Here is a 25,186-nt window from a genome sequence, read left to right on the forward strand (position 1 = left end):
AAATAAGGACACAGTGGGTCAAGTCCCTCTGTTAAACACAACTGTATTGGGACTGTCCCAATCAACTGGGGACAGTTGTAAGATACTCTCCGTTTCATAATGTTGCAGGGAGTTCTAAAATCGTGGCAAACTGGGCCATAGTATCATGTTTGATAATGTTCAACCGCCTTAACCCTCCTAACATGAGAGACAGAAATGACTCGAAAGGATCCTGAATTTTCAAAGTAATTTATCAGTATTCATTTTAATGTACATGCTATAAAGTAATAATGCAGATAATAACATTAGAAATCATAACATATATATATAAGATACACATATCTTATTTGATAATCTGTAGGCAGCTGTGTTCTTATTCTTAATAATTAAACATAAATCTACAGAAATATAACTGAAAAGCATGAACTGAAGAAAAACAATAAAATGTGAACATCAGAACTCCATGTATCAACTTATTCTTAATACATATTGCAAACATGACTAATTTTGTCCAGAAAAAAAACTTGTGCAATTACTAAAATCATGATTCATTGTCAAGCCAAGAGAAAGATTATACACGCATCCTCTCACGTTTCAACCACACGCACCTGTTCTAAACAGGATCATATCACATGTTTTAAAGTTGGTGAATAAAACATTAAACACTAGAGTTGAATTCAGTGTCAGCTTAACATCAAATGGTGTATTTATACACTATGTTATTCTTAAGACTATGTGGTGTAATGTTAGGGTATAAATATGATCGCCCATGGTAAGGAACTTCATAAACTGACTGGTCTTATTCTAAACACCCTAATTTTGGTGTAGCATTCTCTTTTTGCTGGACTGTTTGTAAGTTGAAGGTATTAGCAAAGCCTCATATTTAAAAAAACTTGAATGCCTCTGGCCCTCTCACCTGCATCACGCGATTCAACATAGCAGCAGTGCTGACTTTGAAAACTACTATAACTCGCACAAGATGTTCAGTGATACTTGGTTACTCTTATTTCTACCTTTTATGAACTAGACCAATACAATTTACAGAGATAGGAATCTTAATTCAACAAATACCCCCAATGTGGCCAAAGTTCATTGACTTCACATGACCTTTGACCTTGGTCATGTGACCTAAAATGCGCACAGGATGTTCAGTGATACTTGATTACTCTTACGTCCAAGTTTTATGAACTAGACCAACATACTTTTAAAGTTATGATGGTAATTCAACAAATACCCCCAATTCGGCCAAAGTTCATTGACCCTAAATGACCTTTGACCTTGGTCATGTGACGTGAAACTCATGCAGGATGTTTGATGATACTTGATTAACCTTATGTCCAAGTTTAATGAATTAGGTCCATATATTTTCTAAGTTATGATGACATTTCAAAAACTTAACCTCAGGTTAAGATTTTGATGTTGATTCCCCCAACATGGTCTAAGTTCATTGACCCTAAATGACCTTTGACCTTGGTCATGTGACATGAAACTCTTATAGGATGTTCAGTAATACTTGATTAACCTTATGGCCAAGTTTCATGAACTAGGTCCATATACTTTCTAAGTTATGATGTCATTTCAAAAACTTAACCTCAGGTTAAGATTTGATGTTGACGCCGCCGCCGCCGCCGTCGCCATCGGAAAAGCGGCGCCTATAGTCTTCCCCTGGTGTACAACTATTGGCTTACTATAGGCCTACTACATTATTCAGTATATCCCTCGACACAAAACAGACTTGACAATTAGACCCAAAGTAAAATTATTAAACAAACTAATGGAAGGCAGGTGGATATGCATAAAACAATGAAAGAATATTCCGTCTTTAAAATACAAATAATATGTTCTACAATTTAAAAAATGGCACGGATATAAAAATAAAGAAGACTTATTTTGTCAAATCCAAACGTGCAACATCTACAAATAAAAAAGCAGATTTGAAAATAACAAAATGGGTTAAGTTTGGTACAGAAATAAAAGTAGTGCAATAATTATTTTAAAATCCTATCATATTTCATGTTATGTCTCACCATCGTAACACAAGCACATCTACATAGATGTGGGTTTGTTTTCTATTAAGGCCGGCATCAAGGCCGTCTTTTGCCAGCCTCGGCCTCTGGACAATCACTTGTACAAAGACTTTGGGAGAAAACTTTCCCAAGCAGCCTCGTAACTTTTGTTGACTCCGTCACTTGAAACACACAAAACCTACAAATTAAAAAATATGTATATATTTTTTGCACTATTGTGAGATGTGATCATGTATCCAATATTGTCTATTGGGCTGTCAATGTAGATTAATATTACCATATTTCCATGTTTTTGTTACATTGTACACTCCGAACGAATGCCATACTGCATATATAACCTTGGAAACTTGTTCAATATGATAGAATGCACATTCTTGGATTAAACAAAAAATTTTACAAAGGTAAACCTAAACAATAAGATGTTTTTATATGATAGACCACATTTAACAGAGTTAAAACTGTATTTGGGTTGAGCTTAGTCCTCAAGGTGTTGGACTTGTCAGAAGTATTTCTCGCAAATTCCATTTGATTCGAAAGTTACCACAGTAACACTGCTTCTCAGCCAATCAAAATCGAGGAAAACACCTCATACGGGTTAGGTATTGGTGTAGGTGTAGAGAAAATCAATCAGGCTGCCTAATCTAGCTCTAACACCTTATATGGGTTTGGTGTTGGTGAAAAGAAAATCAATCAGGCTGCCTAATCTAACTCCAACACCTCATTTGGGTTTGGTGTTGTGAAAAGAAAAATCAATCAGGATACCTAATGTAGCTCCAACACCTCACATGGGTTTCGTGTTGATGTAGAGAAAATAAATCAGGCTGCCTGATCTAGCTCCAACACCTCATATGGGTTTGGTGTTGGTGTAGGTGTAGAGAAAATCAATCAGGCTGCCTAATCTAGCTCCAACACCTCATATGGGTTTGGTGTTGGTGTAGGTGTAGAGAAAATCAATCAGGCTGCCTAATCTAGCTCCAACACCTCATATGGGTTTGGTGTTGGTGTAGGTGTAGAGAAAATCAATCAGGCTGCCTAATCTAGCTCTAACACCTCAAATGGGTTTGGTGTTGGTGTAGGTGTAGAGAAAATCAATCAGGCTGCCTAATCTAGCTCCAACACATCAAATCAATTAAAGAGAACTCAACACCTTGTGAGATCAGCCTCAGCCCAAATCTTTCATCAAGTTTGGTTCTGGTGTAAAAATCAGCTAAACACCAGCTGTCCACACCTACTTTTAAATCACCAATTGTCAATAGATTGCTTCAGCATACAAAACCTGGACACAATTGCTAACTTTTCTTTATACAAATAAACTAAAATATGACAAAAATAGATTCCCTCAACTGCTACTACAATATAATATAACATAGAAGAAAGTAAAACTGTGTACAATTAATCCAAGTATACGCTAATAATAAATCACATCTTTAATTAAAGAACATACATGTATTTCTCATTTCACACACTGTGGATGTTCATTTTGTATGGCATTTAAGATCCATCTCAAGATCAAGTTGATTTGTTTAATAAAACTAGAAATATCAATGAAGGTGGTTAATTCATTGCCCTGTAATAACGACTACACACATGAAGAAGATATATCCTGATGTCATATAATTTCCATGGCAACACCATGTCATAGCCATAGAAACACATTTTTCTGACAAGCTCACTCAAAGACCAATGTGTACACCACGTCTCTCAGGCATTGGGTCAAAACTGAAGAAGTAGTTTGCTGTACAAGATTTACCCCTGAATTATTACCATAATATGCCATTACAATAGCAATGTAGTACCCAACACATTAAAAAATATGTCTGGCATGTTGTGTTTCATCACCTTCCTATGCAATTTTTACCATTTGGTTTTGTTTTATTGTACTTATCTTCATTCAAATCAACTAGATCTTGGGAAGGAATTTAAGGGTATGTGTGTGCATGTGTATGTATAATTGTGAATGAATGTTTATATATATACATGTATCAATGTCTCAGAATGGTAAAATATCACTGTATAATTTCATAATTAGCATACCTGACTTCAACGCTTGTGAATTATCAAATCACTCACAGCTCTCAATTTTCTACAATGCATTCAATACGTCACAGAATAATTTAAATATAACTTAGTTTTTAATATATTTATGAAAGTTATGCATAGATTTACATTATTCATGTCAATGTCATGCTACAGTTTGAGCAATATTGAGTACATGCTTGAAAATTACTAGCTACTAATTTCAGATCTGTTTAATGTCTCAACATTCTATTAAGATGTTTGACGCTACCTTTGGAGATACTACAGCTTGAAAATAGTCCATGAGAGATATATTTGGGAAAGATGATAGAGACAGAAAAAAAATAAAGTTGAAGATGAAACAATGATTACTCAAAGAAAGAGAAAAGAGAAACAAAGAGAAAGAGAGGGAAAAGAATATTATGTATGGGAAACAAAGAATATTATATATGGGAAACAAAGATTATTATGAATGGGAAACAAAGAATATAATAGAAAGAAGGTAGGTAGGAGTGGTAGGGGTATACAAAGTATTATAAAAAAAATGTCATTTTGAATATTAAGATAAGATAAATTCTCTCCACAATCAATCCACTGCTAAAAATACAATATCAGTATTTGTTTGGCAGGGCAATCAGGTGGGTGTTTCATTAACCTATTTTTGTGTTGCGAGCAACTTTACAAATGACTGGTGACCCTTTCGTGTGATAAATTATTTACACCTGGGGGGGGGTTCACAAAGATTTAAGCATGACTTAGAGTCGCACTTAGATGTCTAGTTGCGCACGTTATAAAAGGCACGACCGCATTGGTCAGATCATGCCAAGAGGAACACTAATGCGTATTGATCAATAAGATTGCGTGGTGCATATCACGTATGCATCGGCATTTACGTGCGACTAAAGTCATACTTAAATCTCTGTGAAACACCCCCAGGTTTCTGTTTCATAAAGACTTGTTATAGTAACAAATGAACAGTTTCTATATCAAATTTTCAATTAGCCAATCAGTTTGGAGGATTTTAGTAGCCTTTAACTGTTATCACAACTTTGTTATTGTAACAAGTTTCATTGTAACAAGTTTCATGAAACGAGGCCCTAGACTTTTATTTGTGTTGATTCAGTACCTTAGAAATGGTAACCAGTTGCTTGTAAGTTACAAACAACTTTATTAAACACCCACCAGAATTCGCTTCATTTTCACTGCATTTAAAATGATGTGTCATGTCTCTCTTTCAAATGAAATTCATACAACCAGTGGGGGGAGGGTTTCCACAAAGATTTAAGTATGACTTAAGTTGCACTTAAATGCCGACACGTACAAGATATGTAACGCACAATCTTATTGATCAATACGCGGTAGTGCGTGTCCTATTCGCATGATCTGACCAATGCAGTCATGGCTTTCATACCGCACGCAAACAGACATTTAAGCGTGACTCTAAGTCATACTTAAATCTTTGTGAAACACCCCCCAGAAGTGTACAATAGGAAGCATAAATATATTTAACTACACTGTACACTCAAACTGCAATATCAAAGTAGTCTTCTATCGTGTCCATCATCTACAAGTACAAATATTATCAACACACATCAGTAAGAACTTTCCGAAACCCCTGTTCATATACGCCTCAAAATAATGCAATATCGTGGTATTTTACCAGGGCATTACATGAACAGGCCTCAACTAGGATGCTTAATTACAATACAGCCTATGCATCTCTCCTGTACAAAAGGCAGAGCAATATTCATCATCAAACATCAAAGACTTTTGCGTAAGAATATAACATAGTCATACACTTTGAGTGACGGTGCAAAACATCCGCAAGATCCCCTGCAAAATTTTGGCGCTTATCACAATATTACAGTAATATTGCTGCATTTTGTCAAGGGTCATATTGGTAAAAATCAAAGCAAAGGAGGCAAAGGTTATCATAAAATCTAACTGACTTTCATTCATATATGCCACCAAAATGGAGCATATATCCATAAAACTGCTTTACATTTACAGCTTATTTGCGGAACAATTAATGAAACGCACTTTCTTCAGTCTTTTACTTTTGCAATTTAAACTCAAATATTTCTTTCAGACATAAAAATTTGGCGGAACACAAATGCGTTCAGACTATGCCATAGAAAAACTGCAATTGTAGTATGATAAGTGTTCACTTGAATATAACTTCTGAAGGTTTCCATGGCAAAGAAGACAAGTGTTCTTGGTTACATGGTGTACCAGGAAACCACTACACTTTTTAATATAGCCATTGACAAAAATTAAACCAATGGATTAAAAAAGAGCACACAGAAATAAAACAACAAAAGAGAGGAGACTTCAAAGTATTTGACTGAAATGGGTTATGCAACGACGAGAAGCAGTCATGTACGGGCTCGACTGGAGCATTCATTGCAGAGGCATCGCAATTATCTGATCCTGTAACACAAAGCTTAGCGATACAATTAACTACAGGTTTTATCACCTCCTTTGACAAATTTTTTTTTTCTGCTATTCCAAATGAGATGTTCTTTATCAAGGCCTTAGAGAAAGCATTTAGCAATATCACATCAATTGAAGAAGATTAGCTTGCTCAGACATTATGCTTGCCTTCATTGCAAGTTTAATTATTTGGGCATATAATTTTTTTTTTCATATTCTCCAATTAATTTAAAAAGAAATGAAAAATAGCATACCAATCATACAGGGAGAGGATTATGAATAGTGCAGACTCTACAGAGAGCATACAACAGTAAAATATTTTGCCTCCTTTCATTTTACCTGTTTTCAACAGTATGATTTAGTGTTATTACAAATGCTATCGCCCATTTCTTGAATCTCCCTCAGTAATTGCACCCCTATCTCAAAACTATCCAACAAGCCATAAATTATCATACTTGATGACATTTCAAATACTTAAAATATATTGCAAGACCAACTCTGAACTAACAATCTATGCATCACAGCAGCTCATGTAACAGGGTAATATGTCTGATGGTGTATAAAATTAACCGTTTCAAGTACACCACCAAATACTTGATATCTAAGAACATACTTTTAAGAGAAATATTTTATCAAGAGATGAAATGAATGAGTGGATAAGCATCAACGACTGTTTCCAGGTCTTCATCATCTTAACCATCCTCAGCATAATCATTGATAATCAATTTCTGGCACTGATTTATGGAGTGGCGTATAGATTGTCTTTGAATTGAATCCTCCTGCACAGTCGGTCATAACCGAGATGTTCTAATCATTGTTCTAATCATAACTTGCGTATTCAATAACTTCCCATTCTCGCAGATTGGCAATTTTTTTTTGCTACCTGGAATCAGGTAATCCCAAAGTCTACAGGAATGACACAATGCAGGAATCAACTGGTGAACGGTTGGTGATCGCTTCATTAGAAGGGATGCCACGTAGGATTAATACAAACAGGAGGAAAATCATCCAGAATTGACCTAATGGCACATAACAAAAGTGTATTTAGTATAGCAGAAAACATTTTGATAAGCAGGGCTGCCCAATTTATGCTTGACGTTATGCCGACGCTATTGTTTGTAGCATTCTCTTTGTAATCACTTTGTCTATTATCAGATGGCCTCATTATCAGACGGTCTAATGCTATCATGTTTTAACCCACTTGGTCTAGTATTAATCTGATCCAATTGCCACTTGGTCCAATCATCACTTATTTTAAATTCACTTGGACAAAGACCCAGATTGTCTGATTTCCACTTCATCTATTCAATTTTTCATACTTAATCATACAAATATTTAACAGCTCATATAATCATTATTGATTAAGTAGTGTTGGACCAAGTGGATATTAGACAAAATTGGTATAGTTTCAATGGAAAACTGGATAAAATGATACATGCACTAAGTGGCAATTAGGTTAAATGGTTATGATAAGAACTCTTTGTAGACAAACCAGAATTAGTATACGTAGGATGAGACCAAATAGAAGTAGACACGATGCGTGCAGCCCAAGTGGCAACTGACCGTAGGATCTGCATGGGTGATCATCGTCCAAAAGGCACAGTCCAAACCTTGATCAAAGTTTATTTCTGCCTATCTAATCATGATATACACTAGCTAATTTCCCTATCTACCCAACTCCTCCTCATCTATATCCTGATGTTGCCGTTGCGGTAGCGTTAGAAGCATCACTGGTGTCCATGGCTTCCTCTATCGGTTGGATGTGATGAGCTGAAGCAGCAGTGTGGCTGGAAGAAGGCTTGGACAATAGATCTTCATCAAAGGCAAATTGAGTCTGAGGTGTCTTGGCAGGACTGGAAAAAAAAAGAATAAAGGATGGAACGATGAAGCTTCCTTTACAAAAGGTTGAATTAAATTGGAATTTATTGGTTTATTTCATTTCTTAATCAAATTTCAACATACACATCAGAATTACAGAAATAATAATCAACAAGTGGAATGCCTCTGGCCGTCTTACCTGCATCACGCAATTCAACATAGCAGCAGTGCTGACTTTGAAAACTACTATAATTCGCACAAGATGTTCAGTGATACTTGGTTACTCTTATTTCCATGTTTTATGAACTAGACCATTACACTTTACAGAGATAGGATGGTAATTCAACAAATATCCCCAATGTGGCCAAAGTTCATTGACCTCACATGACCTTTGACCTTGATCATGTGACCTGAAACTTGCACAGGATATTAAGTGATACTTGATTACTCTTATGTCCAAGTTTCAAAAGTCAGATCAATAAACTTGCGAAGTTATGATGGTAATTCAACAGATACCCCCATTATGGCCAAAGTTCATTGACCTTTGACCTTGGTCATGTGACCTAAAATGTGCACAGGATGTCCAGTGATACTTGATTACTCTTATGTCTAAGTTTTATGAACTAGACCAACATACTAATTCAACAAATACCCCCCAATTCGGTTCATTGACCCTAAATGACCTTTGACCTTGATCATGTGACCTGAAACTTGGCACAGGATGTTCAGTGATACTTGATTACTATTATGTCCAAGTTTCATGAATTAGATCCAAAAACTTTTAAAGTTTTGATTGTAATTCAACAGATACCCCCAAATCGGCCAAAGTTCATTGACCCTAAATGACCTTTCACCTTGGTCATGTGACGTGAAACTTGATTAACCTTATGTCCAAGTTTAATGAACTAGGTCTATATATTTTCTAAGTTATGATGATATTTCAAAAACTTAACCTCAGGTTAAGATTTTGATGTTGATTCCCCCAACATGGTCTAAGTTCATTGACCCTAAATGACCTTTGACCTTGGTCATGTGACATGAAACTCTAATAGGATGTTCAGTAATACTTGATTAACCTTATGGCCAAGTTTCATGAACTAGGTCCATATACTCTCTAAGTTATGATGTCATTTCAAAAACTTAACCTCAGGTTAAGATTTGATGTTGACGCCGCCGCCGTCGGAAATGCGGCGCCTATAGTCTCACTCTGCTATGCAGGTGAGACAATAATAAATGAAACTAAGCACAGCAAAAATTTTCAAGTTGTTCAGGTATAGTGAAACAAATCAACTCACTTAAAAAAAAGATTGGCAAGGTATACTTAAAAATCTTTAATAAATGTCCAAAGTTACGCAAACACACTCACAAGACTATTGAGATGAAAATATGACGTCAGGAGTCATGTTCAATGTCACACATGTACATTTTTCAAAGCAACTCTGGACAAATTATTCTGCATTGATTTTTCTTTACAAGAATCTTATTGGTACACTTTTTTGCTGCCTTGTGACAAAAAGAAATCTTTATGTAATTATGTAAATAATGCACACTTATGAGTGTATGGTGGTGATTGATATAAGGTACTTACAACACGAGACAATCATGAGTTGCTTGCACAAAATACTCTTGCATAACACTGTGATTCTATCATTTTATCTTTTCAACATCCCTGCCTAAAAACAGATTTCAGAGATATTTTATTTCATAGTAAAAAAAGTCTCATACAGGCTCCTGACTGACTGATTAATCTCCATTGGGAATAGTTCTCCTCTACATTCATTTTATGCTTAAATGTAGATTACCTGACATAGCAATATTAATGTCCTACCTGATTGCAGACCTAGGACTTATACTCCCAGGAATCTTACGAGGTGACCGCACTTTGGTAAAATGATGGACTTTCTGATGCATGCTCTCCAACACAGAGGGCGCTACATAGGTGAAACCCTGCAGCACGAGAAAGAAATTGAATGACAGTATAAGGTCGCCTATATTTAAACATCACACGATTCAATGTAGCTGCAGTGCAGACTTTGGATACAATCAAAATGAATAATTATTCACAAAAATACCATTCATGTGATAATCATATATTAAGTTAATTGCCTGAAATGACATATGACCTTTATCCTGTGACCTGAAACTGAAAAATGATCAGTCATACTTGATTACTCTTAAGTCCAAGTTTCATGAAATAGGTCAAAATATTATATAAATTCATGACACTTCAAAAACTTAACATGAGTTTACAATATTGACAACAGTGCTGCAGCCGCTGTCAGAAAATCGGCGCCTATAATCTCGTTCTGCTATGCAGGTGAAACAAAAACTATAGAACATTAAACCATGGTATAAATCCAAGCTTTTGGGAAACCACAAGAGACATACATGTGACTAAGTAGGTATCTAATAACATGTACATATACAGAAATTTACCAAGTGGTAACACTAACAACTGAACTTTAGCAAAATTCAAGAAGAGCAGCATTTTTCTTGTATAAATGAATAAGATGTGGCAAATGATTCTAGTAAAATGAAATAGTAATTGCTCAGACATAGATAGATATGTATATTCCAGATAACAATGTCACTGGCTCTGAATGATAAAGATTAGTCACATTAATTACTCTTTGTATGACCAAGCTCTAGAATGCTTAAGCACCTAGGCAGCTCTGCTAAAGCCGGGGTTATAATAGGGCCTGCTGGTAGAACAGTTTTTGGAACTGAAGTGGCTACCCTGGGTAAATATACCTATATTATTATTATGATTATTATCATTATTATTATTATCATTCTTAGAAAAAACTAATGAGAAGGAAAAAGATGTAAGAAAATAGAAGATAGAAAGAGAATGACAAACAAACAGATACATACTTATGTCGTCATAAAAATACATAAAAACATATTTATAAACGAAACGACCAATAAAACAATTGGTACTCAAGCAGACTGGAAGAATTGTAGGAGAAACTGGCAACTACTTACTAGGAAGATCTGATTGGCACTTTCACTAAGCATAGAATCATCGGGACTATCTACTGGTGTCTGCTTGGTAAACTTGGAGTCAAATTGACTCACATCTTCCTCATTTACCTGCAAAGATAATAAAAAATAATAATTTGAAAATTATCAATTTAATTTGGGGGTAATACACAAAAACTATATAATAAAAAAAACATTTAAACCAAGAAACTTATTTCTGCTGAAAGTCAAATGCAACATACACAGAAATTTAAGAAAACAGGGCTACACAGTTGAATGTGAGGGCATCTTGAATGGAGTCCTCTTCAGTGGATACCTTAACTATTAACAAGAAAAAAAAGATTGATTAAATGCCAGGCTATTTTTATCAGGGTTCATTCTTGCATGGGGGTGTGGGACTGTACACCCAAAGTTGGTCAAGAAATGATTTTCAATAATTCTGACATTGTTTAAAAGTGACTTTTGAAATCGGGGTTGGATCTTGTTCGACGGGCATGAGCTTACCACAGCAGGAGTAATAGGAGGTTCTGCCTTCCTTGCTAGGATATCATCCCATCTGACATTTCTGAAGAAAAAATGTGTTTTGATTCTGGTTGCATCGTCTACACCGCTGCCTAGCCTTGACGAAACATGCCTCTTCAGTAACTAAAAAAGAGAATTTAATGGATATAAAATGTAAAAAAAAATAATCATATGTATTTGTCATATGAGAAAACAATGATCGAAAGAGAAGATGGGTAGATTCTAGTGATGTAAGTGAAATGTCGCAGCTGCTCAAAATACATTGAGAAAATAAAACATGACTGCAGGCTTAGAGGACAAGAACTAGTTGATTTGAACATTTTTTTTTAGAAAGTGGTACAAGTTTATAACAAAACACATGCTCTCAAGGCATCGCACATCGATGGTAAACATAAACAGTCTGTCATTCATTTTTATTACAGATTATATGACACCTAGAAAAATCCTTGTCATTTGATTGGTTGTTTGATATGGATCATTCAGCCCATTTTACAATGAAGTGCAATTTTGGATCCATACGATTTTGTCCATTGCACGCGTGCACCCAGATTGCAGGCACCACAACGCACATGTTGTAAGTACGGGACAATCAATACAGACCAAGCACACATTGCATGAGCATATTTCACATTGAAATTCATAAATTTCATATGAAAAAGAATCCATGTTTAGGTAAATACAGACCAAATAAATCATATAAACTCCATAAAGAATTTCTTTCCATTAATGCCATGGACAGAATACTTCATCTGGTAAAAAATGAGGTATGAAGTATTCTGTCCATTGCACTCATAAACATTCATTATTTGTACAATATTCTACGATTAGATCTGAATGTATTCACAATAAATTGGTCTGATGACAATTTATATAAATAATAGTAAAATCATCTCTTGTTGATATAGACTACAGACATAGGTCTAATACGTCTAAAAGTAAGACCAAGTCTGAATAACACCCCTACAGGCTGTGAGAGCAGCCATTAGGCTAGAGGCTTTGTACACATACTATCAGGTGTGATAAGGTCCAGGATTACGGCTATACTCTGTTCAAGTCCAGCTTTCTCAATCCTCTCTGATGGATCACAAGCACAGAAGACATTAAAATAAAAGAAGCTTGTTATGGCAAGGGTTGTTTGCAGGGTAAACCTTGTTCCCTTGTGGTGAACTACAAGAAGTTGATTCATAAGGGGATGCCATTGCTGAAAAGCTCCAGAAGTGTACCACCAAAATCAATAACATTACTTCACTTCTTTCTCTCTCTTATTACTAAACATTATGTTGTTTTACTTTTTGTTTTATGTTGATATAATTTATTTACTTTTATGTTACTTTTAAACGCTTTTTTTCTTAGTTTATGTTTTACGTTTTAAAACTAATTAGATGTTTTGTCTTATATTTTATTTGGTTATATATGTTTTGATTTTTGTAACTTTTGTATTTTTTCATTTTATCTTTCAATCACCGCCTAAGTAAAAACAGAGCACTTACTGTGGGCAACTATATATTGTGTTTTAAATAAAATAAAGTCAAACAAACTTCCTTTCAGGAGAAGCTGAAGATCCTGTTAGAGAAGTATCCTAATGTGTAGTATGTGCAAATGCTGAAGGAGCATTCGTGGGACAAAGATTAAGTGACATGTTTTTTTTTTAGATGTTAAGTGATGCAGTATAGCAATCAAAGATGATAGCCTATACAGTGATCACACACCTCAATATTCAGTTGGTGAATGATTTTGAATGAAATTGGTGCATCAGCTGTGTATTGTTTTACTTGTGTAACACTCTTAATTACTTGTTTCTTGTTACCGCTATTCACACATAAGTGACCCAGGATAAAGTCACTCTTTACACAAAGTCAATATATCTAAAAAGACCAAGCATGTCAATAATGAAAACCAAACAGTGATAATTTTTAAATGTATTATATGTATATGTGATGTACCTGTTTCTTTCATTGATATTTAATTTATACTACTGCCTTGCATTGACAGTAATGAGTTATTATGTGGGCTTATCAAAGTCTTTATCATGTCGTGTATATTAATGAACTTCTTTCTTTTACTGTGATTCCAATAAAGTGATATCAAATCATGCACATAATTTGAAATATATTGTGCAATATACTGTACCTTCTTTTAGGAATATGGAGGGCTAAATATCAAAACTCTTTCAACTTATTAATACGTTTCCCTTCTTCTGTAATAGAGGAATATACAATGGCTCTACTAGTACGTCTACAAAGAAAAGACTGTCCAGGGCTTGTGAAGATTCATATTGTGTCCTAATGGCTGGAATTGGCTATGAAAAAGTCTATAGCTGACCATCCGGGTTTCCAACAGATCAAAGACCTAATGACAACCATAAACTATCCCATGAAGAGGTCCAAGAAGTTTACCGGTAGTCACTTCGAGAGAACTGCACAAGCTCTAGAGGTTCATAATACCACGATTTTAGCACATATCAGAGATGGGCTGAGGAATTTTGTTGAACAACATTCCTCTGGCAATTGCAACTGAAAACTCAGGAGCTAACAAGATGCACAGCCATCTGAATGCAAGTTGATAGGAATCCATAAAAAGCTTCACAGTCTTCAGTATCTTACTACTGCATGCATGTGTTAGCAAGTACTAGGCACCCTTTTGGTTCAGTACTTTGAACGTAGGGATATTCAAGCCTATGAGGTAAAGGTTTTTGTAGACCAAACAAAGCAAAAGCTGCAGGACCTACTGAACAACGCAAAATCATGATGCAATGGAAGATTCATTGTGGACATGGGTGGAAAAGATAGAGATACAGGCAGCTTTGGCTTTCTACATGGAGAAGAGGCAAAAGCTGAAACTAAATGACAATGATCAGGAAGACCTTCAAGTTCAGACACTGGTGACTCAGAACCAGAAATGTAGTCAGTGATACTATTGACTCATAGGGCAGTGAACTTCATCTTAACTGGGCAATTCCAAGATTAGTTCTTGACTCAACATTTATCAATGCTTTTAGATGAAAGCATTCATTTCCCAATGATGATGAACTCACCTAAAGAGTGCATATGTATGTATCCGAAATCATAATACAGTGGTAGTACTTTGATTTTTGACAAAACATTTGTCACTGAATTGTAAGAGCCTTTGAAATCTATGAGCTGATGCATGTGGATAATTGCAAGAAAAGTTCTGAGCTTATAGATCCTTGTCACCTTAAATTACCATGATTGGATTTGAACTGAATAGTTGAGTGTTGAACTTGAGTTTTACAATGAAGAGGTTTATTTGTTACCTTAACAAAACCAATTAAACTCACTTCCACAATCCAGAGCAGAACATGTTATGCAATGTATCTTATATCTTAATACCATGTTTGTAAATTACTTAAGATAAAGACAAAATACTCAAATAAAAGAAAGGCAGGAACAACATTTTTTTTCATTGTTGATGGTAGTCCTATATTTGAATTTTGCATTAATGATAAATATAAACTGTATTTTATTATAATTTTATGACTTTTTAAAAACAAATTTATCAAATTGGAAAGCACAGGGGAGTGATTTTAACAAGCTGCAGCACAATTGAGCTCCTTGAAAAAATAAGGAGTACAATTTACGGAGCTCCACCAATATTCTAAGCGTGAAGGCTTGACAATCAAGCATAAAATTAATGTTTGCCACTCTCTACCATTAGAGAATGTTACATTGCCTCAAGAAGAGCCCGGATAGCTCAGTTGGTAGAGCAATGATCAAGCTAACCAGGGTTCAAATCTCGGTTGAGGCAGTGTGATTTTCTCATTATTTTTTAAAATGATAGAATAATATTCTTACCTTTCTAACAAGATCTCTGGCTTCATGTGTGAGGTAAGGAGGTAGATTGAGTTTTCCTTTTAGAATCTGTAAATTACAATGATAAAAACACATTAAAGTTGCTACTGTTTGATTGATTAAATGATTCACTTTGTCATTCAATTATTATTCACTTACACAAGAAATACCATTACAGGGGCCCATTCCATAAAACGTGCTACAATAACAAATTCGCAATAACATTTTAAAGCTACTGAAATATCTCTAAGCTAGTTAAGAAACTGAAATTGATAATCATCAATACCATTATCATTACTACCATCAAAAGAATCACCAAAACACAACCAACATCATCATCAACACTGTAACCATTACCCCTTCTCCTACCCCTCCTCATCATCATCACTTATTCATACTTACTTTCTCAATGGTTTTCTTTCTGTTCTCTGCTGTGAATGGAGGCTGGAGAGGAAAAAAAAAGGATGAAAACCCTAAGAAGAGATCAAACATACACTTCAAAATTTCCCCACCTTTCACTAATACTAAAAGATTTTTTTTCCCTATTACATAACAGTGAAGCTCCACTTGGTCTCATACTATACCAACCTCATTTAGCCCCTCTCCCCCCCAAAAAAAAAAATCTTAGCTTTATCTGTGCAGCAGTCATGATCACTCCAGGAATCTCTCAAGAAATTCCTATTAATAATTGTCATGCTTCACCATCTTACAATAGGAAATGATGTGAAGATGCTAAGCTAAAAGATGTAGCACCAAAAACAAAATGGTATTGTGCCTGTAATGAGCAGTGCCCCCTTATAGAAATTAATATTGCTGGGTGGGGGGCTTTGTCTTTGGGAGGGAGAAAATGAGGTCAATTTAGAAAAAAATCCTTGTCTTGGCTTGACGAGGCATTTAGCAAAAGAGCAAAATGTTAAAAATTTCTTTAAAATTATACGCACTCCATATTCATGAAATCCTTTATTCATCCAAGATAACATGAATCTACAAGGAATGAGAATAAGGTCAGGTGCTATACTTACTCCTCCAGTGAGCATGTCATACATAAGTGCCCCTAGACTCCACCAGTCGACGTCTTTACCATGTCCACTCCGACTTACAATCTCAGGAGCCCTTAATAAAAAGATTAAGAAATCAAATCAGTTTAGGTTGGTGGATAAATATATCATCTCTATGAGGGGTGGAGAGATAAAGGGAGCATAATACTATGGAAATTAAATAGGCCTGTTTGATGTGATTCAAATTCATGGATAGAGTTAGTATTCAATGATCATTTAATCAATACTACAATACTTGGGAGGCCAATTTGCATGCATTAAGTGTTTCTATGTATGACAAACCTCTGGTAAATTGTCTAGACCAACCTTTGTTTTAAAAAGTACACATAAAATTTGAATACGAGGGCATGCATAACTGTCTATTTTTGTAAGAATGTGTGATGGAACTTCTACTTTCTAAATTTGTTTAATTAAACCTTGTTCAAATTGTCAGCCACTCTGCATATTTCTCTACAAGGGTAAGCCAGGCTGAAATACTATCTAAATAAAACAAGGTGGTTTACCAACCACGAGTCTCGCCTGATTTCTTGATCAATAAAAAAATACAATATGTTTTGACTCCTTGATGACCTTTGACCCTATCATCTTGCACACAGGTGCAGTATTACCCAATGATTATTTGTACCAAGTGTAAATATAAATGATACAGACATAAAGAAATGAGACCAAAACTTTTTGAACATTTTTATAACAGACCAACAGACTAACGTACTACAAGAAAGGTCGCTACTAGGTCTCTGCCAAACTTTGTTCAGGTGAGACAAAAAGTAAAATGCTAACGATTTCATCAAAATCTGAAAAGGTTATTGAATTATAAAGTTTGGCAATGAAAGTACATGTGGCTAACTCTTTCAAAGAAAAACATTCCAGTGATATGATACTCACATATATTCTATTGTGCCACAGAAGGTATGTGTCATAGACCCTTCTTCTAAAGATTCCTTACACAGACCAAAGTCTGTTAACACAACATGACCTGAAAAGAAAGAGGTGTGAATGGAGGTTAGAAAAGCAGTCTTATTAAAGTGATAACCCCAACCCCCTTTATTTTATTTATCTTTTTTTTGGGGGGGGAGTAGCCTATAATCTAAGCAGAGACTGCAGCTATATCTATGCTGTAATGCTAATCATAAGTAATGGGCGTGATGCTGCGAGACTAAAGTGGGTACAAATCAACTACTACCTATACCCTCTCGTCTTAGTTTGTAGTTCATTTTTATTGATTACAAGTCGGTGCAAGTTTCTAGTAAAAATGACTGCCACCTGACAATCATCAATAAAAAAGAAAGGAGACTATAGGCAGTGTGCTTGTAGCCTTGACACATCAGACGTATTGATTACCTTTTGCATAACAGCATCAGACTCATAAAAGCAAAGAAAATAGCAGCAGCCTTTGCCCAGAATATAGGCGGGGGGGGGGTGTATTTATTTTTGGTGATACAAATTACAACCTTTGGGTTTCAGAACCTGTGAAATCTCTACAATCTCTTTTATCACATGGCATCAACAAGACATTTATTTGGTGAATGCTTGCAAAAATGCTATTGTTTCCAAGGGTGCCAGTAATGATTGAAAGTGTGTGTGGGGGGGGGGTGTGAATCAGAAGTCTGAAAGTACTTCCAATTATCAAATGGATATATGCTTACTAATCAGCAATTAAAAATGTAATTACCGAGTACATAGTACAATTTACTTCTTATACAGCACTGAATGCTGTGAGAAAAAGCAATCGAAATAAAAGACATAAATTCATGTTTGCAAATAAATGAAACACTTGATGTTATTGACCTTCAGTCAGCTGGCCTACATTAAACACAAGAGCAAGGTTATTGGGTTTGCCAACTCAGAAAGGAATGGTGTACATTACTGAAATCAACCTTCCTGTAATGAACATCATGCCTCCTCCAACCCAACATTCCAAATCAACAAAGTTGTTCATTACATCAAGCCACCTGTTAATCTTATGTAAATTTCACCATGTTGGTATGTTGGCAAACTACTTCCTAGTAGATATCAATTAATCATTCCCTAATAGTAGTTATCACATTAATTAGAAGTTTTAATTACATTGGCAGGTAATTTTTCAGTCATAAGTAAATCTGCAAATGTAATATAAATCAAAATTTAGATTTTCATGCCATGAAATAGCTGTATTGTATAGCTCTCTGCAGAACAGGGTCCTGCTGCAGAAAATAGTCAAAGGAAATGCAAAATCAAATACAACTCAACAAATCAGAAGTGAAAAAACGAAATTTATCTGGGTCCAGTTTGAATGCATTTTACTGCAATGGGCAGGCCCCAAGACCAATCATCATTTCCCACAAACTTCTCTGCCATTATCCCAAGGTTGCCAATTGGTGATATCTGACAACAAATTTTGAAAATAAGGTAGATGAAAAATAAAACATTGTTATTTAGTAAAAAGCAATTTGGTGATTTGCTGGAATTTTTAAAGCAATTTTAAAAGCTTTTTGTCATCTAAATTACCGACTGATCATCAACCAAATTACATTTACATTTCAATGTTATGCTTACTTCCTTGGACATAGTTATAATTTATGAACTGTCAGCCATGTTCTGCCCCCTACCCAACAAAATAATTCTTCCACTGGAGTAAAGAATGTATAATAAAATGATTCTTAAAAGTCCTCAAGAACATTTTTGAGATGAATATGTCAATTTGAATTTTTCATTTTGCTGATTTTGTTCAGCTTCGACCTGACAACAAAACACTGAATGATTTATTCACACCTTAACATGAAGCTTTGCAATTGCTCCCAAGTTTAATTTGAACCACTGTTTGCACATAATAATCAATTTTTTTAACATTAAAAAAATCAATTAGCTTAGTCTTACCTTGTTTATTAAGCATAATATTCTCTGGTTTTAAATCTCTGTAGATGATACCTAGTTTGTGTAGATGCTCTAATGCTAAAACTATCTCTGATAGATAAAAACTGAAATGAAAATAAACAATATCAACAAAATAAACATTAGCAGAAAAAAAATCATTCACAAGATGGTGCACAGACCGACAATATTTGCAAAATTACACGTATCATGAATTTAGTAAACTGAATGTATACTATAACTGCTACTCTTTAAAAAAAAATGCATTCACATATATTTTTAAAATCCTAACAAGGTCTGCACTTTGCACTTTCTCAGGTAGTCCCTTATGTACAAATTCATTTAGAAGTTTCCAATTTCCTAACTAATCCACTAAAGATATTCCCTCCTGTTGTTAACATTATAAAACAACTTTGTAATCAGACAGCAGAGGGGATGTCTAATTTATAATGAGACAAAAAAAAGAGAACTAGATGGATTTTTCAACCGTGCACAGACAAAATTTTGCTAGATCTGACATTTATTGCACAGGTTAATAACTTTTGCAATTTTAAACTACATTGTCATCAAATCTGATAAAATTTTGGAAGTTGATCCATCAGATGGGTCTTCATTTATCATAAGAGCAAGCCATTTTCACATAAAAACTCAGTGAATTTTGATCCAGAGGTTGATCTCATATCCATACATAAGCTAAGTTTCAATGTTGATCTCTCAGCAGTTCCTAAGTTATTTATATTGGGAAGTTGGCAATAGAGCGAAGTTAGCTCAGTCCGTAAAGTGTCTGACCATTCGAGTCCACCCCAGGCGGATGACTGAAGCCAGTGCTTTGTGTGTAAACTTCTCTCCCCTGTTTAATAGATGCAGGCTATGTTACAGTGGAAAACACTCCATCCCTCGCATAGGATGTTAAATGGAGGTCCTGTGTAGAGGAGAGTACCACCCTTGCATCCACTGTCCTATTCGAATAAGAGTATGGGGAAACCCCGGTGTAGTGGTCCACCTGCATTCCCCTAACCAGTTATATCAGGAGGAGAGACATGCGAGTCACAATTCTGTGTGCGCGCCCTTCTTGGCAACCCAGATTGGCTGGCTCCTTCAAAAATGCACCTTTGAATGTCTTTGACAGATACATGGCCCTATACAAATGCTGTGCATCATCATCAACAAGACATTTTTGTGTATGTAATCACTTCTGACCACTTACCTTATTCACTATATTACGCATTTTGACCCCAGTTTGTAGTAGATCTTTATGACTGTTCTTTTACTTAGTCCCAAGAACAAAAATAGAACTGACAACCCCAAAAAATAATGCCTCTCTGGCAACCATGGAGAGCACAGGCATAAAACCTGTCATATTTTACAAGTACCACACTGTTGAATAAATATGACAATGTATCAATGCAGACATTTGTAGTTGGAGTGTCTTCTTTAAATCAATCTTACCATGCTGTATCTTCCATAAATATTCCTTCTCTCTCTAGATGCATAAATAATTCTCCTCCTGAAACAGAGAAAATAAATATAACAATTAAATATATTTTCCATTTGGTTTAATTACCACTTGGTTTTCACCCACTTAGTCTACATTCCAATGGACTCCTCCCACATGGACTTTCCCTATATGTAGTTCATCTACGACCAGTGCGGCTACGTACCATTGGTCCAACTAACATTTTGTCTCATTTCCAGTTAGGCTATACCCATTTTATCCAATATAAACTGGCATCATCAAAACAAATTTGAGGTTAACTAGTGACTTGATTCCTAAATTAACAGGCCTTAAAATAATCTTTAAAAATTTTTAGAGCAAGTCCACTTTTTATAGGACACACTTCCATTTTACATCACAAATTGGGAAAAAAAACGGGGTACCGAAATATACAAGGGGCATCAAGACCAATTAATAGGACAACAAAAGCCACAGACATGGAGGCATTGGATTAATTCAAGCCATGCAGTATAAGACCCAGAAGTCTTTTAAAACTAATCAGCGGTAAGAGGGTTATTGTCACATATTTTACATCAAGATAGGAATGAGGTACTAGCACAACATTCGGCCTGTATGAAAGGTTGGTGAAAGATGTTTGCCGTTCATGAGACAGCCCTTCAATGTAGGACTCACCACTGAGATAGGCTAGGATGAGGTACAACTTTCCGCCCGTCTGGAAGGCATAGTGAAGGTTAACAATAAATGGATGCTGCACAGCCTCAAGAATGTTACGCTCAGCCTTGGTGTGAGCCGTATCCTTCTGGTTCCTCACAATCTTTGCCTGTCAAGGAAAGACGATTGCAGGTCATTACACAGGTACAGTCAGTATTACACACTGGACCTCTAAAAGAATATGTGGTGTGCCTGAAATAAGGCTGGGATAGGGAAGTTGTCAGTGTCAATCCTGAATGCCAAGTTAAAACATAAGTTCAATCTGAAATTAACAACTTTATTCGTCTTTGACAGGTTTATAAAAACTTTAATGAACATGTTTTAGTCATTTTTCTACTATCAATGAAAGCAACTTAAACAAACCCTATCATAATATCAAAATCACTGAACCTCTATTGTATTAACAAGCAAGTGTTGCTTCTTGATTAAAGGACAAGTCCACCCCAACAAAAAATTTATTTGAATAAAAAGAGAAAAATTCAACAAGCATAACACTGAAAATTTCATCAAAATCGGATGTAAAATAAGAAAGTTATGACATTTTAAAGTTTCGCTTCATTTCACAAAACAGTTATATGCACATCTCGGGCGGTATGCAAATGAGGGAACTGATGACATCCCTCACTCACTATTTCTTTTGTATTTTATTATATGAAATATGAAATATTTTGATTTTCTTGTCATTGTCATGCGAAATGAAGTTTCATTCCTCCCTGAACACGTGGAATTCCATTATTTTAACATTTTGTGCTTCAGGCAAGGAGGTCCTAATCATCAAATTCGTAAAAATTGAAATATTGTATAATTCAAACAATAAAAAACAAAAGAAATAGTGAGTGAGTGACATCATCGCCTCTCTTGTTTGGATGTAACTGGCTCGTTCATATAACTATTTTGTTGAAAATAAGCAAAACTTTGAAAATGTCATAGTTTTCTTATTTAACATCCAATTCTGATGAAATTTTCAGCATTGTGCTTGTCTGATTTTTCTCTATTGATTCAAATCAACATTTTTCTGAGGTGGACTTGACCTTTAAAAGCAAATCATGAAGCTGGTATTAGCAGTATAAATAAAGAACAAAGTTCACTTACCTTCTTTAAAACTTTCATTGCAAATATTTTCCCTGAGTCTTTACCCGTCGTTTTCCGAACCTGGAAAACCTGTGTTTAAAAAGAAAAGTATTATTAAAGTAAAATACAACTCAATTTTCCAATCCTGAATGCCAAGTTACTTTTTATCTGTCTTGTACAAAGGAGTTAAAGCCTTCGATGCCTTCTTTTCAGAATAATGAATGCATGTTTCATAATTAACAATCAATTGGTCATCCTTATAATCAAATAAAAAAATTTTTTTTAACACTTTCAGATCAAACAAAAGATTAATAAAAAACAGTGAAATAAAATGTAATATTGGACCTCAAAGTTATGAAATACATGTAACATCATCTTGAGGGAGTTTTTAGTGCTACTGGGCATACACTTCTACAAAACTATTTAAATATTGCTTTTGTGAGCTCCTTCCTTTCATACAATTCTTTCATACATTGTCCCTTAAAAACTTGGACAAGGATGGACTCGAAAATTAATGTTTCTCCTGCTCAGGTGATGTATGCTGGGTAAAGGAGATGCATTCTCTTAAAGGTAAGTCAAACCTCAATCCCTAGAAAAAATAAGTTTTAATGAGAGGAGGGGATAACAGTTAAGAGCAGGTACAGGCGTACCTTGCCGTAGCCTCCCTTCCCTAGTACTTTAAGAAGCTGGAAATCTTCTGGTCCAACTTTCTCTCTTCCTGGATTCACAGTCTCCTCTGAAAGAGATACCTCTTCAACTTCAATTGACCTAAGAGATGGAATAGAAGGGTAAAGGTCAAAGTTCAAAGGTTAAAATTTGCATAACTAGGACTGAATGAGAAAGGAAGATTCAAATATTCCCTCAAATTCAAATGAATTTGAACCTCCCTAATTTAGTAAAGGAAAGGAACACTAATTCATGTAATAATGCATAATAAATTCATCAATGGATCATGAGAACAAGTTCTTGGTATGGTCAAAGTCTAGATTATTCCCTCCAGATAAAAATGATTAAAATGCTGGAATGTGTCAAATACAGTCATGTGATATTGACTTTTACATATGATTATATTTGGATAACCTTTTGAAATACAATGATCATTATGCCATATAATTTTCATTGTCCCTTATGTTGCATGTTCCCATCTACATGTATAGTAAATTACAAATTGAATTAGAATTCATTTATGAAATAATGATAATGTCACTAAATAACTGAATAAATAGAATGAATTGAATATTCCAAAGAAGAAAAACAGTAACATAAATCTATACATTGTGTACAGTGAAATATTCAGTCTATTTGGTTATTCTCAAATAATAAAGACCCGATTCAGAGAGAGTGTGGTAGTATTAAATTCTAAAGTACAGAGAAAGGAAGTGACATTTTCCTAAAGTACTTTCAATTCTCACTGTGTGTGAGTCATGTGGTACATGTATGTACACACAACACATTGTACATTCTATATCATACATTATACTGTACAGTACAGATGATCAATTCTCAACTTCGTAACATTACCCTAAGCCCAGCCTATAATCTACATTTAGGTGGAGGCTACAGCTTTATCTTTGCTGTTACGCGAAACGTACGCAATAAGACTGGAAGTTGAAGACTAAACAGTGGTGCATCCATCACATACATGTATACACTCCCATCTTGCTTTAGTTCTTGTTTTCATTTTAATCGACCAGAATGCCTGATTTTTCGTTAAAAAAACCTCCACCTAACATTCCTTGATAAAAAGAAAACAAGTAACAAAAGACCAGATTGTGTAGCCATTGTTCGTAGTCTTCCACATAAGATTTATTACATACGTTGACGTTCGCAGAACAGCATCAGACTCCAAGTAGCTCCCCCTTGATAATACGCTACCTTACACCTAGCGAAAAATCATGCTGAAAGGAAAAACAAATTGATCTGTTTTGGCTGTCATATTTTAGCTACTTACATGTATAGTTACCCAACAGCTTATCCAAATCAAGTGGGCTGAAATTACTTTCATATCTAATTTTTTATAGTGTACATGTAGAAAGTGCTAAACAATATTTCTACTTCATCTTGAGCTACAAAACTTTAAGCTAAAAGTGGTTTTGAATCGAAAATTTGGATACAAAAGCATGTATATGTAGCCGAACAGTAAGAAGTATGCTCTATTTTCACAAATTATATGAATGTAATGTTCTTTAACTTTTATTGAAGTGCATGAGCAACCAGACTGACCAAAATATGACCGAACATGATGCCAGAATTTCTACTTATCACTTGAATGTTTCCCAATGAGGATGTCTGCAAGTGTAATCTTATACCCCTTTCATAAACCCAATTATGTGGCTAATAGCAGCATAATTTGGTCGTAAAATCGGAGGAGGACCAGAGTTATCCCCATTATTTTGATGCTGCTAATCCGCATAATACATGTACATGTAGCAGCATCGGGACCAGATTTTGACT

The 25,186-nt window shown here is 35.0% G+C and overlaps 1 protein-coding gene across 2 annotated transcripts in view; it reads right to left on the reverse strand.

The window, feature by feature from the left end:
* Window positions 1-1,975: 1,975 nt before the first annotated feature.
* LOC121408174 (ribosomal protein S6 kinase beta-1-like) overlaps window positions 1,976-25,186 on the reverse strand; it is a 40,614-nt gene continuing 17,403 nt past the window's right edge. The window contains exons 3-16 of one of the 2 annotated variants that reach the window (XR_005969011.1): window positions 23,383-23,500; window positions 22,754-22,822; window positions 21,623-21,770; window positions 20,944-21,001; window positions 19,501-19,601; window positions 17,530-17,620; window positions 16,609-16,699; window positions 15,989-16,030; window positions 15,590-15,655; window positions 11,760-11,900; window positions 11,259-11,366; window positions 10,102-10,220; window positions 3,126-8,308; window positions 1,976-2,987 (exon numbers count right to left, since the gene is read on the reverse strand). Coding sequence is in view for 1 of the 2 variants with exons in the window: in XM_041599532.1 (XP_041455466.1) it covers window positions 8,140-8,308; window positions 10,102-10,220; window positions 11,259-11,366; window positions 11,760-11,900; window positions 15,590-15,655; window positions 15,989-16,030; window positions 16,609-16,699; window positions 17,530-17,620; window positions 19,501-19,601; window positions 20,944-21,001; window positions 21,623-21,770; window positions 22,754-22,822; window positions 23,383-23,500 (1,321 nt within the window). In the remaining variant the exon portion in view is untranslated. Of the gene's footprint in view, window positions 8,309-10,101; window positions 10,221-11,258; window positions 11,367-11,759; window positions 11,901-15,589; window positions 15,656-15,988; window positions 16,031-16,608; window positions 16,700-17,529; window positions 17,621-19,500; window positions 19,602-20,943; window positions 21,002-21,622; window positions 21,771-22,753; window positions 22,823-23,382; window positions 23,501-25,186 lie in introns of both variants that reach the window. The other variant, XM_041599532.1, reaches the window with a different exon arrangement.

This window comes from Lytechinus variegatus, chromosome 2 (assembly GCF_018143015.1).
Source record: "Lytechinus variegatus isolate NC3 chromosome 2, Lvar_3.0, whole genome shotgun sequence".
NCBI classification, from domain to species: Eukaryota; Metazoa; Echinodermata; class Echinoidea; order Temnopleuroida; family Toxopneustidae; genus Lytechinus; species Lytechinus variegatus.